At 37.4% G+C, this 20,049-nt stretch overlaps 1 protein-coding gene across 1 annotated transcript; it reads right to left on the bottom strand.

The window, feature by feature from the left end:
* Nucleotides 1-152: 152 nt before the first annotated feature.
* Nucleotides 153-18,283, bottom strand: LOC143690502 (taste receptor type 2 member 13-like; the record flags this gene model as incomplete). The annotated part of the gene is given in 2 exon segments (XM_077168215.1): nt 153-295; nt 18,124-18,283. Coding segments are annotated over 2 exon segments (303 nt in total), but the record flags the coding sequence as incomplete, so codon positions are not given.
* Nucleotides 18,284-20,049: the final 1,766 nt, after the last annotated feature.

A 20,049-nucleotide genomic window follows, 5' to 3' on the forward strand; every position in this document is an offset into this window, starting at 1 on the left:
ATTTATCTTTTCTGGGGTATGCATAACACCTTCAAATTCCCACAAAGAGCATCTGAGAAGTAAAAAATTACTTTTTCTCACTCTGAAGTTCCATTACAAAGTTCTTTCTGTTTTTACCTTGTTTTTGGTCAGTCTCTTAACTATCACATCTTTCAGTGGAGACATGTGCAGAGACAGAGGATTATCCTTAGTACAATAATGAAAAGCACCCTGCAAATTCTTCATTTCATTCAGAGAAAAATGTGACTAGAAAAGTTGGCTTTCTTGAGGAAATAGAAGACACTGATGCAGGTGGTACAGGCAGTACAGAAACAGTTGACTTCTGCCCAGAAGATGCCTAATCTTACCATTAGATAATTAGTGTGCAACATTTGGTCATAGATTACATTGAAACCCATACCTAAAATGGTCATGCAGAAATATTCTGGAAATAGCTAAACAGGTGGAATAAAGTCAACCAAGCGGAACATAATGCTCCTAATCCAGTCAATGCAGTTAACTGGTGCAATGAATTCATTTCACCAAATTCCCATTATGAATCCTCCAAAAGAAATGATCATCGATATATTCTTCAGTATCTTGTCATGCCAGCTGATAGGGAATCTCTGCCTTCAGTACATCATTAATTGGTTGAATTATAATTGAGCTGTTATAGATTTGTGCATTTACATTATATACATTTCTTTATCCTATACAATTGATGGTCACTGGCGAAGAATGGAAGGCCTCCAGTTGTACTCCCACACATAGTTGTACTTATCTTTATGAAAACCATCTTTATTCCTCTCAAGACTCTCAGCTAGTGATTTTCAAGGTAGATGTATTATATTACTTGCTGCTATTGACATGTAAGGTTATACATTAGAATTTGAATCTTGATTTGTTAAAACACAAAACAGAGATCAAGTTTTGAATATTTGTATAACATCATCCTTTCCTTAATATGCATACATTTTTTATACCTGCACCTCATTTGTAAACTCGAAGCATTACATCTCAATTTAGGAAAGATAATGTCTTAATATGGGTCCTCTGAGAAGCAGGGGGATTAGTGGGGGAAAGACCTGTGTGAGAAAACAGGAAGGGAGTAGGAGGAGGTGGTGAGAGCTGGGAGAGCTGTCTTACTTTGCTGTGTCCTGGTCTGAATCTTGTGAGGGACAGAGGGAAAGAAAGAAGGAAAGCATAGGTAGCAATGTAGTCCTAAGAAAGTTTCAAGAAAGCCAATGTGGTGTCCTCATGCTGAAAGTGCCCATCAGAAGAGTCCTGACCTTCCTAGGAGCAGTCCTGCCTTTGAATCTCTGCCATGTTTGGAGAAGCTCATAGAATTGAGTGAGATGATGAGTTTCAGAGTATGGGAGCCACAGCTGTTGAACAGTTCTGCTCCCTCAAGTCAGAGATCTCCCAGGTATACTTTCAAAATCACCATATGCAACAAATATCTAAAATTATTCTCAAAGATTATCTTCAAGACTCACTTCATCAATGTATGTTATTAATTATATAACATATTAATATGATATTAATTAATAACATATTAATATGTTATTAATAAAGCACCTAAAGTTTAAGTAAATACATAAAATCTGCTCTGATGCTACATCAGAATCTTTTGGAGCCTTTGGCAGTTTTAAAACATAGCTGTGAATTCTTTGACCTTCTTTATACAAAGATCTGGGGACTAGGAAAATGTTGGGAGATATCTTATGGATCTTACAACTGGAGGAGGTTTTATGGACCTTAAACCTAAAGCAAGAACACTGAAGAAGGAAATAAATAAATGGGAGCTCCTCAAAATTAAACACTTTTGTGCATCAAAGAACTTCATCAAGAAAGTAGAAAGACAGCCTACACAATGGGAGACAATATTTGGAAATGACATATCAGATAAAGGTCTAGTATCCAGAATTTATAAAGAGATTGTTCATCTCAACAACAAAAAGACAGCCAACCCAATTACAAAATGGGAAAAAGACTTGAACAGACACCTATCAGAAGAGGAAATACAAATGGCCAAAAGGCACATGAAGAGATGCTCAATGTCCCTGGCCATTAGAGAAATGCAAATCAAAACCACAATGAGATATCATCTCACACCCACCAGAATGGCCATTATCAACAAAACAGAAAATGACAAGTGCTGGAGAGGATGCGGAGAAAGAGGCACACTTATCCACTGTTGGTGGGAATGTCAAATGGTGCAACCACTGTGGAAGGCAGTTTGGCGGTTCCTCAAAAAGCTGAATATAGAATTGCCATACGACCCAGCAATACCATTGCTGGGTATCTACTCAAAGAACTTAAGGGCAAAGACACAAACGGACATTTGCACACCAATGTTTATAGCAGCGTTATTTACAATTGCAAAGAGATGGAAACAGCCGAAATCTCCATCAACAGAAGAGTGGCTAAACAAACTGTGGTATATACATACGATGGAATACTATGCAGCTTTAAGACAGGATAAACTTATGAAGCATGTAATAACATGGATGGACCTAGAGAACATTATGCTGAGTGAGTCTAGCCAAAAACTAAAGGACAAATACTGTATGGTCCCACTGATGTGAACAGACATTCAAGAATAAATTTGGAATATGTCATTGGTAACAGAGTCCAGCAGGAGGTAGAAACAGGGTAAGATAATGGGCAATTGGAGTTGAAGGGATACAGACGGTGTAACAGGACTAGATACAAAAACTCAAAAATGGACAGCACGATAATACCTAATTGTAAAGTAATCATGTTAAAACACTGAATGAAGCTGCATCTGAGCTATAGGTTTTTGTTTTGTTTTGTTTTGATTTGATTTTACTATTATTACTTTTATTTTTTTCTCTATATTAACATTCTATATCTTTTTCGGTTATGTTGCTAGTTCTTCTAAACCGATGCAAATGTACTAAGAAATGATGATCATGCATCTATGTGAGGATGTTAAGAATTACTGATTGCATATGTAGAATGGTATGATTTCTAAATGTTGGGTTAATTTCTTTTTCTCCGTTAATTAAAAAAAAAAAAAAAGAGAAGGGGTAATTGGAGCTGAAGGGATACAGACTGTACAACGGGACTGGATATAAAAACTCAGAAATGGACAGCACAATACTACCCAATTGTAATGCAATTATGTTAAAACACTGAATGAAGCTGCATGTGAGGTATAGGTTTTTTTTTTCTTTCTATTATTGTTTTAATTCTTATTCTGTTGTCTTTTTATTTCTTTTTCTAAATCGATGCAAATGTACTAAGAAATGATGAATATGCAACTATGTGATGTTATTAAGAATTACTGATTGTACATGTAGAATGGAATGATTTCTAATTGTTTTGCTAATTCTTTTTTTAATTAATAAAAAAAAAAAAAGATCTGGGGACTAAACCTCTCCTCTGGAAGTTGAGTGAGCATGTGAGTTCAACAATGGCATACAGTGGAAAGACATCATTTTCAAATGACAACATGTGACTTCTAAAGCTGTCATAAGGGAATGTGCAAGTTTTGCCTTAGTCACTGGAACAGCACTTCTCAGAGTCTTGAATGTGTGAAGTCTGTTTATACTGAAACCACCATACTATGAAGAAACCTAAGCCACTTCAGGAGGTCTCATGCAGACACTCTGGTCAACAGCAGTGAACCTAGACTTCGAATAATCATTATCTAGAATCAGTTTTATGAAAATATGAATGAAGAATATGCTTGGTGATTCTACCTCCTGCTATTTGAGTCATATTCAGACCATATGGCCTTCAAGATCTCACAGGGGAAAATAGGGATATGGAGAACCATGCTCAAGATCTTAAATCAGCCCAAAGTGGCACATTATTTTGCTTAAAGTCTATTGGCCAGGGGCATCTCATATAGCCCAGTCTGACTGCAAGGGTCAGGAAATATGAGGTGGCACATGGGATATTTAGTGACTAGCAAATGTCTCCTCCTCAGTCCACACTTCTAATTATAAAACATGATGTTGCACCCTTTATCATTCATTTAGAACACATTTACCTACTTCTTAAGGTAGATAACCCAAAGATCAAAGCTTGAATATATGCAGCTCAAATTCTAAGATCTCTGCTCTGGAATTTGCTCCTCTTGATACAAAGGTTTATAAAGTAAAATTTCCAATGATTTGTACTACACATCTTCCCCTCCCCCTCCCCCCCCCTCCCCACACATCCATTGGGCAATGAAACAGGGACAGGCAAATTACAAATAAACAAGCATCTTCTGCTAAGGGGTAGAGTCTTATCTCCAGGCCCTCCTGAGAAGGGCATCTGCTCACATTTATCATCCCATCCTAGGTGACAGGCTAACACATCTCGTCCCATGGAAAGGTGGAAGCCCAAGCTCAGACTGTCAAAAGTCAACCCCCAACTTCTCCTAGGAATTCAATAAACAGGGAATCAAAGTTAATTAAAACTATTGGTTTGCCTTTTGTCCTTTTTGGATGGTGAGCTGCACGTCTGGGGCATGACTGATAATGTCATTTTTGTGCAATATTTTCTTATAATCTTTAGGCAACATTTGAGGAGGGTGATCAGGCTTGCTTGGAAGAGGACTCACAACTGGTTACCCCACAGATTGCCTAGATTCAGTTCCCAACGATGAGTAAGCTAAAATTTGAGGCTTTTTTATTGAATTAACCTTATGAAAGTAATAATGCTGAGCCAGATGTGATTAGGGTGCATGATTAGACAACTATAGAAGTTTTACCATGGGTCCCAGTTAGTCACTGTTGGGTATGTTAGAGGCTTTGTTCTATTTAATTCAGATTAAAAAGCCCTATGGTATATACACATTTTACAGTGGATATTGTAAAATTCCAAGTACATTAATAGATTCTCAGTCACATGCACTGGAAGGGAGTGGAGCTGCAATAAGAACTTATGAAGCATATTGAGAAAGAAAAGAAAAAGACATCCTGTTGATCCAGAAGAGGGAAAGGAAACCGGTGTTGAGGTTTCCTTTCTAGGTACTGCTGTGTTCAGATGGATTTCTCAGAATGAGGGGGGTTCATTTGTTTGCATTAAAATGGATGCTTTCCCCCACCCCTCTTCCTCCCAGCTTAACCTCTGATAGCTCTTAATTATCAGATGCTGGGTTTGGGATTCTTTTGAGCATATGAGTATCCATAAAACAAAGTGAATAAATTAGAAAGCTGATGATTTTTGCTTCAGAGGCAGAGTGTCCACAGTCAGCCAAACCAGGCAGCCACAAATACTTATGTGGTTATAATGCGTATGTGGCTAGTAAACCCTAAAAGATCTAGAGTGTGCATTCTATGGGACAGACTGGAAATGAGAATCTAGACATAGTTTATTAAATGAAAAATAGCAGAAGTAGCCCATTTTACAGTTGATTCCATTTTTGCTCTTGCTCTTTAGAAATATTTGTTTTCCTAGTCCCTTAGCTCCTCTTGGCTTTCTGTTTTTAAAAGATTATAGAGGGGAAATATTTGGAGTTTTCATTCTGTTCCTGTCTGACCAAGACTTTTATTCACATTTGGAGGCATGGTATCAAATGCTCCTTCCTAAATTGAACCCAAGGAGTAGGGGGCAGGAGCACTGAAATATACTCTTGGGCACAACTGGACTTTCTAGTTGTTGGCAGAAAAAGGACTTATGGCAAGGCCACATTTGGTCAATGTATCACTTTACATTCCATGTTTTCACCGGAAAAAAATATAGCTGGGAATGGGATGGGTATGGAAATAGTGGTTTCAATCTCCTGCGAAAGTACTTGAATTTGCTTTTTGTTTCCCCTAAAGTCAATCATTAAAGGGCCTCTGTAGAACAACATCAATGATTTGGTAGGAGATAGTCCCAGAAAGAGAGGCCTGGGTAGGGAGGGCTGGTATCTTTTGCATTCTCGAGGGAACATCTGCTTTCTTCTAGAAGTACCTAGGAAGGAAAGCTCCACTAACAGGGAACACCTGCTTTCCTCTGATTCCCAACATAGCTTGTGCCCACAGCCATCTTCCATTTTGTTCTCCCAGATTTATTTCCTGATGTGGAGTCAACCACCTCCAACTTAGAGGATGAAGCCACTGAGGCCACAGGGAAGGGTTCCCTTCTTCAAAAATGCAGTAATTTCTCCCTGCCTCCTTTTCCTCATTTATAAATATTTTTTTGAATATCCTATGGTAAGATATAAGTTTTATGATATTTTTCTTGTTTTGTTCTCTGAGGTGGAATAAACTTTTGCTAAAAGTTCTTTGAAACTTGAAGAAAACTAAAGCATTTTCCTAGAGTGTCAACAGAAGAAATGCAGTGGATTCCAACATAGCTTAAAGCCCTAAGTTCTGTCCCAACCTGATCTCCAGGACCAGCCTCTGGGATTCCCTATAGAGGACTGTCTCCTTGGTGTCTACTTGGGGTTGAAGGACTTGGTGGGAGGACTGGGATTAATAGTTTCTTTTTATCCCAAGTGATTATGATATAATTCAGACAGAATTTTGTGAATGAAGAGCATGGTAAGTACAAATCTTATTTGAATTTATATTGAACAGAAGGAAAGGAGATTTAAAAGCTTTAAGAATTAAACAGTGGTTTAACTCTTAACCTCTACTATCTCTCTCTCTCTCTCTCCTGTCTCTTAATCCTCCCTTTTTTTCCCCATTCTTTTGTCTGCCATTCAGCCAAGGGATCAAAAAATTCCACTGCATTCTGCCCCACCAAAACAAACCCCAACAGTCTGCAGGATACCTGGAGTTTTCACTAAAAAGGAGTATCAGAAAAAAAATAAAAAGAGTATTGGGACTTACTTTACAAAAGCAAAATTCTAAGCAATTGATTCTTATGCATACAAATACTAGCTAATATTTACTGAGATTTACCATATTCCAGTGCTGTTCTAAATGCATTGAGGGTTTGCAGGTAGTTGTTGAAGGAATCTAGAAATTGCTCTTTAGTGGAGTCTTAAAGGCTTATTAAAAAGATGTTGGTTGTTTGGTTTTAAATCCTTGCTCTGACACTAATTGTCTCCTTTGCAGAACATGCCTTATTTGCAAAATGAATCTCCACCTCAGTACTTCTTATGTTCTAATTACCCAGCACAGAGTAGATGACTAATGATTTATGATGACTGTGTCTTCCTTCCATCCTAACATTCAGGGCATCAGGAAATTTCTCATGTTTGACCACAAGAGCTGGAATTAGACTCATAATCTAAAGTCTCTGGTTTTGTTTGCTAATATACTGGTCCCCACCTGTTTCCACAGCCTGTCCTTCAGAAGTTGCTTTCTGATCAGGACAATAACCTGAGAAATTTCAGTTTTTAAGAGAAAGAGATATTTCCTTTTAAATTAAGAAATGCATTCCCTTGTTTCTAGCTGCCATCATTTCTGTTTATTCAGAAGATCCAATGACTGGAGTACCAAGTGAACCTAAACGTCTTTGTCTTAATTCTTTCTTGTTGGTCTCCAAGTGAGTTTCCCTGGCCGGGTTTCAGCACAAACTCAAGAAGTAGGACTCTGGTACCCCTCCCCCATCAATTTCATACCCCTCACCCTCAGATGCCATGTTAACTTAGCTGAATCCACTCTTGGGAACAAGAGAGAATACGTGTACTTTCACATAAAGATCTGACAGGTTAATGTACTACTCGCAGGGACTTTTAAATATGAATGGAAACCAACCCTTTAACTGGATCCTTCTAATGAAATGCATTTATATTCTTTTCCCTTTGGTAGGATTCAGGCATGGCAGAGTGCACTTCATAGTAAGGAGAAGGAAGATTTTAGCACCACATACTCAGTGGAGTCCTCCATATACTAAGATTACTGAGTCTGCTAGCAGAATGCTAGACATATGGTAAGTGAATTAAAACCACTTGATTTAATTGTAGAACAGACCAGTACCTCAATAGGAAGCAATGAGTCTGTTTCTGCACATGTTTGTATGTCTCTTCTCTGCCCCTGATTATCTTATTAGAGATAGGATAGTATTCTAAGTCCTGGTTTTAATCCACTGGATAAGAATGCCAAACTTACAACATCTCATATGCTAAAATCAACTATAAATATAAATACGGAGATCAGAGAAAACCTCTTTCCTCACTTGTGGAGGTCCATCTACCAATTCCAATTATCTGGATTTTCAGTAGTCAAATAAGCATAGGATTACAAAGTCCTCTCTCTTAAGGTTTCCATCTTTCTAAGATTGGATTTCAGGCCTTTTACAAAGGCCCTTTATCTAAAAGAGGGACTGTAGAAAAGGAATCAGTTTTTCATTCCTAGAACATACAATTCAGTTAAGCTTTTTTAACATCTAGGGGCTCTGAATCAGGTCACAAGTCTTAATACTTGGCTTTACTCTTGGTTTTTTTGGCATGTCTCAAACATGGTTTCTTCTGTCAGTAAAATGGATATCTGGACTTAAGGCAGAAGGAAGGAAGGGAAAACAAAGAATTGCACCTTAAATTAAGTTACATGCACAGCAGTACATTCTACTGCTTCTCTTGACAGCTCCCCCCCCTTTTTTTTTTTAGAAAATGAAGCAAATGTTCAATTAAGTATGACTGTTGCTTTGCTACCCATCACCTTCTAAGATTTGCAGCTTCAGAACAAATCTACCACTAGACTATAGGAAATTACATAATTGGAGAAAACTGGTAAAATACAGGGTGGTGTTTCCAACTATAGAGGAACTTAGCTGGTTATCAGTTGTGCAGTGGGTAAAGGGAATTAAACAAACAGATGAGTGGAGGGACATCTGTTAACTTATCCCATTCAATATAGACTCTATAAATCTTCCTTGGAATTGAATTTTTTAAAATAATTTTTTATCAAAGAAATTGTAAGTTTACAGAATAATCATGCATAAAGTACAGGACTTCTATACACCTCCCTACCTCCCTACCACTTGGAGTTGAATAATGAGAGTGGTTTTTATTTTATGAGAGAATGGACTGCTTGGTTGCCTTGTATTAATAATACAATTAACTGCCCATAATAATTTTATTCCCCTATGGTGGACAATTTTTAACTAGCCTCCTACTCTTGACAGCATCCACAGGAACATACTACATGACCTTATGTACAGTATATTTATTCTATTGCTGCTGTAACAAATTACCACAAATTTAATAGCTTAAAATATTCAAATTTAATGCTTGTAGTCATGTAGCTCAGAAGTCCAAAATAGGTCTCAATAAGTTAAATCAAGGCATCAGCAGAATTGTGTTCCTTTCCAGAGACTCTAAGGCAGAATTCCTTTTCCTGCCACCCATATTTCTTGGCTCATGACCCTTTTTTTGTCTTGAAAGGCAACAATAGCTACTCAAGTCTTTCTCGAAAACACTGCATCATTCTAATACAGACTCTTCCTCCTTCTTCCACTTTTCAAAACCCTTTTAATTACATTGGGCCGACTCAAGTAATTTAGGATAATCTATTTTATGGTCAACTGATTAGAAACCTTAAATCCTCTTTCCCATGTAATTTAATATTTTGCAGGTTTTGGAAATTGAGAATCCAGCAACACATTAAAAGAATTATACATCATGACCAAGTAGGATTCATCCCAGGTATGCAAGGATGGTTCAACATAAGAAAATCAATTAATGTAATACACCATATCAACAAATCAAAGCAGAAAAATCACATGATCATCTCAATTGATGCAGAGAAGGCATTTGACAAGATTCAACATCCTTTCCTGTTGAAAACACTTCAAAGGATAGGAATACAAGGGAACCTCCTTAAAATGATAGAGGGAATATATGAAAAATGCACAGCTAATATCATCCTCAATGGGGAAAAATTGAAAACTTTCCCCCTCAGATCAGGAAAAAGACAAGGATGTCCATTATCACCACTATTATTCACCATCGTGTTGGAGGTTCTAGCCAGAGCAATTAGACAAGAAAAAGAAATACAAGGCATCAAAATTGGAAAGGAAGAAGTAAAACTATCACTGTTTGCAGACGATATGATACTATACGTCGAAAACCCGGAAAAATCCACAACAAAATTACTAGAGCTAATAAATGAGTACAGCAAAGTAGCAGGTTACAAGATCAACATTCAAAAATCTGTAGTATTTCTATACACTAGCAATGAACAATCTGAGGGGGAAATCAAGAAACGAATTCCATTTACAATTGCAACTAAAAGAATAAAATACTTAGGAATAAATTTAACTAAAGAGACAAAAAACCTATACAAAGAAAACTACAAAAAACTATTAAAAGAAATCACAGAAGACCTAAATAGATGGAAGGGCATACCGTGCTCATGGACTGGAAGACTAAATATAGTTAAGATGTCAATTCTACCTAAATTGATCTATAGATTCAATGCAATACCAATCAAAATTCCAACAACTTATTTTTCAGAAATAGAAAAACCAATAAGCAAATTTATCTGGAAGGGCAGGGTGCCCCGAATTGCTAAAAGTATCCTGAGGAAAAAAAACAAAGCTGGAGGTCTCACGCTGCCGGACTTTAAGGCATATTATGAAGCCACAGTGGTCAAAACAGCATGGTATTGGCATAAAGATAGATATATCAACCAATGGAATCAAACAGAGTGCTCAGATATAGACCCTCTCATCTATGGACATTTGATCTTTGATAAGGCAGTCAAGCCAACTCACCACACAGAACAGTCTCTTCAATAAATGGTGCCTAGAGAACTGGATATCCATATGCAAAAGAATGAAAGAGGACCCATATCTCACACCCTATACAAAAGTTAACTCAAAATGGATCAAAGATCTAAACATTAGGTCTAAGACCATAAAACAGTTAGAGGAAAATGTAGGGAGATATCTTATGAATCTTACAATTGGAGGTGGTTTTATGGACCTTAAACCTAAAGTAAGAGCACTGAAGAAAGAAAGAAAGAAATGGGAGCTCCTCAAAATTAAACACTTTCGTGCATCAAAGAACTTCATCAAGAAAATAGAAAGACATATCAGATAAAGGTCTAGTATCCAGAATTTATAAAGAGATTGTTCAACTCAACAACAAAAAGACAGCCAACCCAATTACAAAATGGGAAAAAGACTTGAACAGACACCTCTCAGAAGAGGAAATACAAATGGCCAAAAGGCACATGAAGAGATGCAATGTCCCTGGCCATTAGAGAAATGCAAATCAAAACCACAGTGAGATATCATCTCACACCCACCAGAATGGCCATTATCAACAAAACAGAAAATGACAAGTGCTGGAGAGGATGCGGAGAAAGAGGCACACTTATCCACTGTTGGTGGGAATGTCAAATGGTGCAACCACTGTGGAAGGCAGTTTGGCGGTTCCTCAAAAAGCTGAATATAGAATTGCCATATGACCCAGCAATACCATTGCTAGGTATCTACTCAGAGGACTTAAGGGCAAAGACACAAACGGACATTTGCTCACCAATGTTTATAGCAGCATTATTTACAATTGCAAAGAGATGGAAACAGCCAAAATGTCCATCAACAGATGAGTGGCTAAACAAACTGTAGTATATACATACAATGGAATATTATGCAGCTTTAAAACAGAATAAACTTATGAAGCATGTAATAACATGGATGGACCTAGAGAACATTATGCTGTGTGAGACTAGCTAAAAACTAAAGGAAAAATACTGTATGGTCCCACTGATGTGAACCGACATTAGAGAATAAACTTGGAATATTTCATTGGTAACAGAGACCATCAGGAGTTAGAAATAGGGTAAGATAATGGGTAATTGGAGCTGTAGGGATACGGACTGTGCAACAGGACTGGATACAAAAACTAAAAAATGGACAGCACAATACTACCTTATTGTAATGTAATTATGTTAAAACACTGAATGAAGCTGCATCTGAGCTATAGTTTTTTTTAATATATTTTTTGTATTTTTATTTTTATTTTTTTCTCTATATCATCATTTTATTTCTTTTTCTGTTGTCTTGCTATTTCTTTTTCTAAATCGATGCAAATGTACTAAGAAATGATGATCATACATCTATGTGATGGTATTAAGAATCACTGATTGCATATGTAGAATGGAATGATTTCTAAATGTTGTGTTAGTTAATATTTTAATTAATAAAAAAAAATACCATGCATAAAAAAAATGTTCAGAAGGCCAGTGCCTAGCAAGAGGTAACTGTTAAATAAAGGGTAAAGCTGCAATCATTATTTTTATTCACTCAACAGTGTTCATCTCATGCAGAGTTGGGCACCAAATCTGGCCTACCATCTGTCCTTATTTAAGTTTTGCTGGCATACAGTCATACCCACTTATTTACACATTGTCCAGATTTTAGGATTCCTTATGCTAACTGCAGTGGTTTGAAGCTGTTATGTACCTCAGAAAAGGCTATATGCTTTTAATCCATTCCTTTGGATGCAGATCTATGATGGGTAAGACCTTAATAGGTTATTTCAATTGAGGTGGGTCCATTCCATTAAAGGTGGGCCTTAATCCTTTTACTGGAGTCCTTTATGAGAGAATAAAAGACAGAAAAAGACAAGAGATGATATAGAAAAAAGCCCCAGAGAAGCTAAGAGAGGACCCACAGTAGCTCAGAGAGGGACCACCTAAATCAGAAGCTGAAAGCAATGAAACCCAGGAGAGAAGGCCCAGCAGACACCAACCATGTAATGTGTCTTCCCATGTGACAGAGACATCCCAGGTGCCGGTGATCTTTCTTCAGAGAAGGTTTGGTCCTGTTTATGCTTAATTAGGACATTTTCATGGCCTTAGAACTGTAAATTTGTGAGCTAATATATCCCCACTGTAAAAGCCAACCCATCTCTGGCAGCTTTAACAAACTGAAACACTGCCTCTATCAAGTTCCTTGTCTGGGGGCTTTTCTCCCAAACAGAAAAGTAGTTCTAAGGGCTCAGTTGATCTATTTCCAGAATACAACACTATTTCTGTTCTGTCAGTCATGATTTTTCCAATTGCTCCTCCTGTTTTCTTCTTAATTTAAGCTTATTTATCACCATCAAATTTTATGGTAGACCATTAGAACAATTTTTTATATTTAGCCAAGGAAAGTGTAAGTGGATTTAAACCTGTACTCATTAGCATATCTCTAGGATAGAAAAAAAAGTTTCAAGTTCTAATTGAGGAATTAGAAGATGGATTTTTGTAGAATTGTTCTAGTTTGCTACCTGCTGGAATGCAACATATCAGAGACAGATTGGTTTTTAATAAAAGGGGATTTATTTTGTTAGTTCTTCAGAGGAAAGGCAGCTAACTTTCAACTGAGGTTCTTTCTTACATGGGAAGGCACAGGATGGTCTCTGCTGGCCTTCTCTCCAGGCCTCTAGGTTCCAATAACTTTCTCTGGGGTGATTTCTTTCTGCATCTCCAAAGGCCTGGGCTGAGCTGCAAGTGCTGAGATGAGGTATGCCGAGCTGCTTGGGTTGTGCTACTTTGTGCTCTCTCATTTAAGCACCAGCCAATTAAGTTAAATATCATTCATTGCAACAGGTATGCCTCCTAGCCAACTGCAGGTATAATCAGCAAAAGGTGAGATCCACGTACCATTGGTTCATGTCCACAGCAACAGAACTAGGTGCCTTCACCTGGCCAAGTTGACAACTGGATCTAACTACCACATGTCCACCCATTGCCAACTTGGCAACTACACACATCACCTTAAACAATATTAAGATGAAAAAAATAATAATTCTCTTCTGGCTGTGGACCTGTGAATCTCAAAACAAGCTGTCTGGTGCCAATATGCAAAGGAGGGTCAGTCAAAGGATCCATGGGAAGAAATTGGAAAGAAAACCTGCAGGGCAAACACCATTGGATTTCAAAGTCTGAAAGTCATTTATCCTTCAGCTTTAGAAAGTGACAGTCCCACCCTTTCCAAGGGCCTATACAGTGGCCCACCTCTTTCCAAATCAACCTCAGGCAACATTGAGGAGACCACCTTTTTCTCGGCTCCACTCTCTCCAGGCATCAGGGCCACCCCTGGGCTCTCTGCCATTTCCAGGGCACACGCTCAACCCCTCCATGTGATGGCAGCCAGGCTCTCCCCAGTCCCCCAAGGAGCGTGCTCTACCTTTTCCAAGGCCAGAGGCTGCATGACTCTTCCACTGCAATGAGGTGGGAAACTCATCCTCGCCCTTCAGGGTAAACTCACCCTCTTCATGTATATGGGTGGGTCCAATTTCCTGGCCGAGGTTTCTTGGCTTCAGACCTGAGCTTCCATGGTTCTCACTCTGCAAACTCCAATTTTTCCCTTTTGTGTCCTCCTTTGTCAAGATTGGCAGTGGTTCCAGTTACACCAACAGTCTCTTCAAGCACTCCAGGACTTCTCCATCATTCTCTTCATAGTTCCTCCAAAATCTTCCCCTTAGCCATCAAAAAAACCATTCCAACATATCTGGTATTTGCAAACCGCAGCAGCACCCCACTCTCTGGTACAAAATCTGTTCTAGTTTGCTATCTGCCGGAATGCAACACACGAGAAATGGACTGGCTTTTAATCAAAGGGGATTTATTTTGTTAGTTCTTCAGAGGTAAGGCAGCTAAGTTTCATCTGAGGTTCTTTCTTATGTGGGAAGGCTCAGGGTAATCTCTGCTGGGCTTCTCTCCAGGATTCTGGGTTCCAACAACTTTCTCTAGGGTGATTTCTTTCTGCAGCTCCAAAGGCCTGGACTGAGCTACGAGTGCTGAGATGAGGTATGCTGAGCTGCTTGGGCTGTGCTACTTTGTGCTCTCTCATTTAAGCACCGGTCAATTAAGTTAAACGTCATTCATTGCAACAGGCATGCCTCCTAGCCAACTGCAGATGTAATCAGCAACAGATGAGATTCATATACCATTGGCTCATGTACACATCAACAGAACTATGTGCCTTCACCTGGCCAAGTTGACAACGGAATCTAACTACCACACCCATATTTTTCCCTTTCCTTTGATCTTTCTTCCTTCTTGATATTCCACAATCCTTTATTCTGTTATCTTTTTTTGGTTCTAATTAGAGGACTTAACTTAGTCATTCCTTTAAGGTAGGTCTGCTGGAGACAAATTCCCTTAGTTTTCCTTCATCTGAGAAAGTCTTGATTTCTCCTTCATTCTTGACAAATATTTCCAGTGGATATAGGATTCTGGGTTGACAGTTATTTACTTTCAGCACATAAAAAATGTTGTAACACTTCTTTCTGGCTTTCATGGTTCTGATGAGAAATCCACTGTCATTCTAATTATTTATCCCCCAAGAGTAAGGCATTGGTCCTTTGCTACATTCAAGATTTTTTCCTTGTCTTTTGCTTTCAGAAATGTATATTCTTGCTATGGATTTCTTTGGGTTGATCCTGCTTGGGGTTGGCTCAGCTTCTTGAATCTGTGGTTTATGTCTTTTGCCATATTTTGGAAGTATTCAGGCATTCTTTTTTTTGTGGGGGGAGCTTTATGAAGGGGATTTACTAGGTTACAAATTTACAGTTCTAGTGCAAAAAACAATGTCCAAATTAAGGCATCAACAAGAGGATACCTTCACTCAAGAAAGGCCAATCACTTCCCAAGTTTCTTTGTCTGCTAGGAAAGCACATGCTGGCATCTCCTGGTCCTTTTCTCCTGGGTTACATTGCTTTCAGCTTCTGTTTCCATTGGCTTTCTCTGTTGGCTCTCCAAGCATCTCTAAATGTCTGCTTCTGGGCGCCAGTTCTCTGTATCAGTTCTGTGCTTTCTCTCTGTGGTTCCTTTTAAGGACTCCAGTAAACTAATTAAGACCCACCTTGAATGGGTGGAGTCACATCTCCTTTGTAATAATCTAATAAAAAGATATCAACTACAATCAATTTGAAATTACAAGATTGAATTAAAATAACTTGGCTTTTCTGCTGTACATAACAATTTCAAACCTGAAAACCTAGAAACCTACTATTCCTGTTATTTGGAATTAGTTGACTCCTCCCCACCCCCACTTCTGTTTCTTTGTATATCCATCAGACTTCTCTACAGATTTTTCCACCTAGCTAAGAATGAATTTGATACTTTGTTTTCAAGATGACTTCTTCCCATAGTTACAGTGAATCACTTGACCCCTTCATTTTCTCTTAAAGGTAATATTAAAGTAATTATTACATGATTATTGATTTCTATACATCTTTCTTTATGATAAGTGTCCTATAAACACACCATTTTAGATGTTTACTCAACTCAATGCTTGGCTTGTTTGGCTTAATAACTCTGTAGTACTAAACTGAAAAATAAATGTTTCCATTGTTGTAAGAAAATTATTACTTCAGGCTCTCCCAGCCACGCTTCAAAAATTCACTTATTCTTTTTTCAAAAAATATTTTTATTGACAAATCTTCACACACAGTTCATACATGGTGTACAATCAAAGGCTCACAATAACATCACATATTTGTGTATTCATCACTATTATCATTTTTAAAACATTTGCATCACTCCAGAAAAAGAAAAAAGAAAAAACTCTTATAGCCCATACTTCTTACTCCTCCCTTTCATTGACCACTAGTATTTCAATCTACCCAACTTATTTTATCCTTTATTGCCCTATTGTTCATTTATTTTTTATCCATATTTTTTTACTCATCTGTTCATACACTGGATAAAAGTAACATCAGACACAAGGTTTTCAGAATCATAGTCACATTGTAAAAGTTGTATTATTATACAATGGTCTTCAAGCATCAAGGCTACCATCATGATGATGAATATGCAACTATGTGATGATATTGTGAATTACTGATTATATATGTAGAATGGAATGATCAAAATAGGAAAGTTTGCATTTATTTGGAGGTTTTTATATTTAAAAAAATAAAATTAAAAAAAAATCAAAGGTAAAAAAAAAAAAAAGAAAGAATCAAGGCTGCCTAAAGATCCCTATAGTTTGGTAGAAGGATCAAAGGAGAAGGAGGAGTTATAATACAGAAAATGGGATTTAACAAATGAGTATGACTGCTGAATAACTACATTGATATTTCTTTTAGCCTCCAGTGTTTTGGAGCAGCTAGAAGGGAAAATCTGAAATAGTGAAATGGTAACACATAACAAACTCTAAAATATGATCTGTAACTACGTGTTGACATGTACTTTAAAAAGTATTGCATTTTCTTTCTTTTCTTTGTATATATGTCATATTTCACAATAAAAATGTTAAAAAAAAAAAAAAGAATCAAGGCTACTAGAACACAGCTCAACAATTTCAGATACTTCCCTCCAGCCACTCCAATACACCATAAACTAAAAAGGGATATCTATATAATGCATAAGAAAAACCTCCAGGATAACTTCTTGACTCTGTTTGAAATATCTCAGCCTATTGATTTGGATGTCCCCACTGCTTACAAGAATATCAGAAATTTTCCAGATGGGGAAGTTGAATATTTCCTCCTTTCTCCCTAGTCCACCAAGAGTGTTTGCAAATACTTCTTATTCACTGCCCAAATTAGTGTGGGATATCTTGAGGCATCACACTAACCTAGACAAACCAATAAGATCTCACACCCCATTCAAGATTCCATGTACTTATGGTGTTCAACTAAACTGACCATACACGTTAAGTAATGTGCTACCCCAAATATAAATTTTGCACCAATTAAATATCTCTCCCTTTGGTCTCACACTAGATGTTTTAAAATATGGATGATCTCATCCTTTTCCCTATACTCTGATCTACACCAATCTTACCCAGATAAGCTTCATTCATATCTCTAGTTGAACTCTGATCCCTTTTTCAGGCATCAAAGTTGATGGTAGAGTTATACAGAGAAGATAGGATTTAACAAATGAATATTATTGCTGAATCATTAAATTGATATCTCGTTTAGTCTCCAGTATCTTAGAGCAGCTAGAAGTAAAAACCTAAAATTGTGGAATTGTAACCCATGCCAAACTCTGAAATATGTTTTGCAACTAATTGTGGTGCTGTGCTTTGAAATTTATTGCTTTCTTGTATATTTTTTTTACAAAAAAAGAAAAAAAAGTCAATTGTGATGATAAAAAAATATTTATTCCTTCTAGCCTCCTATATTCTAGAGGAGCTAGGGAAAAATCTGAGAAACTGACAGACTCTGAGATCTGTCCTGTGGCAACTTGTTGAAGAGTGATTTGAAAGCACTGCTTTTTTCTTTCTTTGCTTTGTATATATGTTCTTTTATACAATAAAAAAAGGAAAGAAAGAAAGAAAGAAAAGGTGCCAAAACAGCAAGCCAGAGGTTAAAGTGATTGATAAGTATCCAAGCAAAGTTAACAATTCTGACTTCTGCTCCAGGCATAAATAAGCCTGAATAATGCAGAGTTCTATACCAATTTACTAGTATTTCCCACAGCAGACCAATTCTGGAGATGGCCAAGTCAATGAGGATTGATCAACTGAGGAAAACTTTCTTCTGTTAGCCCATAGAGGCAGTTTATCAGTACTATGAGTCCATTGCCCAAAATCCCAATTATGAACTCTGCAGTTATGAGACTGAGGATACTGTATAGTGCATTTTCCATGTCAGAACAGAGAAAGCTCAAATCCTACTATCACTGCGGGTGATTTCCTGATCTAAAATGTTATGTATGTCCTTGTATGTGCAGTTAATTGTTTCTTTTCCTCTTCATTTTCCTCTTCTCTTTCTGTTCTTTTTTATTCTCAATTTGTGGACCCAATGTCAAGTTAAAAAATCTCCAAGCATTGCTAATCAATTGGCAAATGGCTAATCTTTGGAAATTTTTGCTTTTCTGCAATTGCTTTGCTGAGTGCTAGGTAAGATATTTATGCCCTCACCATAGACCAAAATATTCCACAGATGATTATGAAGCAAAAGCTGGACTCAGATTTACTAACACACAAATAAAGATGTAGTCTTTTTCATTGGTTTGTACTTTTTGCCTTGTGTAAACTGTAAACAATTTCTTTCCACCAGCTTGAGTTCTGAGGTACAAAAATTCTAAAAGTCTAATACATGGAATAAGTAGTAAATATGTACATGGAGCTTTCATGTTTACCATCATTATCACTGAGGACTGATAAAATACTTAAAAAGACAGGTCTATGTTTTCTCACAAAACATTCCTCAGTTTCCTATGGAACTAAAAGTCAGATCATGGCATACTGTGAATGAGGAGAAGCTCACCTACGTTGCACCAATCTTTCTCATTTCACAATCATCACCCCTCACCACTCAGGAGTGCTTACTACCATGCCCCCCCCCATAGGCGTCAAATGCCCTCTGATGTATCCATCTTCCTCTCATTTTTCTCTTCTACAACTTAAAAATGAACAAAAGTCAAATTTTAAAAAATCAAGTTACTACCGCAGTAGTAATACTACCACATTATGTCATAGATTTCAGAAGTGGCAGCCAATGAAGAAACAGGATAGTATTGTGAAGACCTCAGGCACACCCCATATTCTCAAGCAGTACTGAGGAAAGAAAGCTAACTAGTAAAATGCTAAAATGTGGACTGAGGAGGCAAACAGCAGACACAAACATTGAGGAAATGCTTTAGGTAGATGCCATTACACACCACCAAGGCAGAAGCAAGAAGGGCATACTGGCTTGGCTACTTCTAGTGCCTGTGAAGAGGCTGGGAATAGGCCAGATTCCACAGGAGTGGAGATAACTCTGGACCATGAAGCAAATTCTTGGACGGGACTTTTATATGATGAGAGCAGAACCCAGGTCCCCAGTAAAAAGTTCCCAGAGATACTCTGCTGCAGACCCCTCCTCTGTACTCTAAGCTCACCAGCATTCATAGTGGTCTTTAGGGAAAGACAATCTATTCCTAGACGAGATGGGTAATTTCTCCAGGAGAATCTCCATGCATTGTTACCCAGCAAGACAAAAGCTTGACTGAGAACAAAAAAGAAAAAAATGTGACAACAGGAACAGGAAGACTACAGGCAAGAATAATTAATTAAATGAACACATTAGATAATATCACACAGCTTTAAATGTGAATTTTCTTATAAAAGATAAAATGCTACTCAAAAATTTTACTGATATGAAATAATTAGAATAATTAAACTCATAGAGACAGAATCTAGAATGCAGGTTATCAGGAGACTGAGTGGGGGTAGGGAATGGGAATTAATGCTTAAATTGTACAAGTTTCTAAATAGGATGATGAAAAAAGTTTTAGT

This window comes from Tamandua tetradactyla, chromosome 7 (assembly GCF_023851605.1).
Source record: "Tamandua tetradactyla isolate mTamTet1 chromosome 7, mTamTet1.pri, whole genome shotgun sequence".
Lineage (NCBI taxonomy): Eukaryota > Metazoa > Chordata > Mammalia > Pilosa > Myrmecophagidae > Tamandua > Tamandua tetradactyla.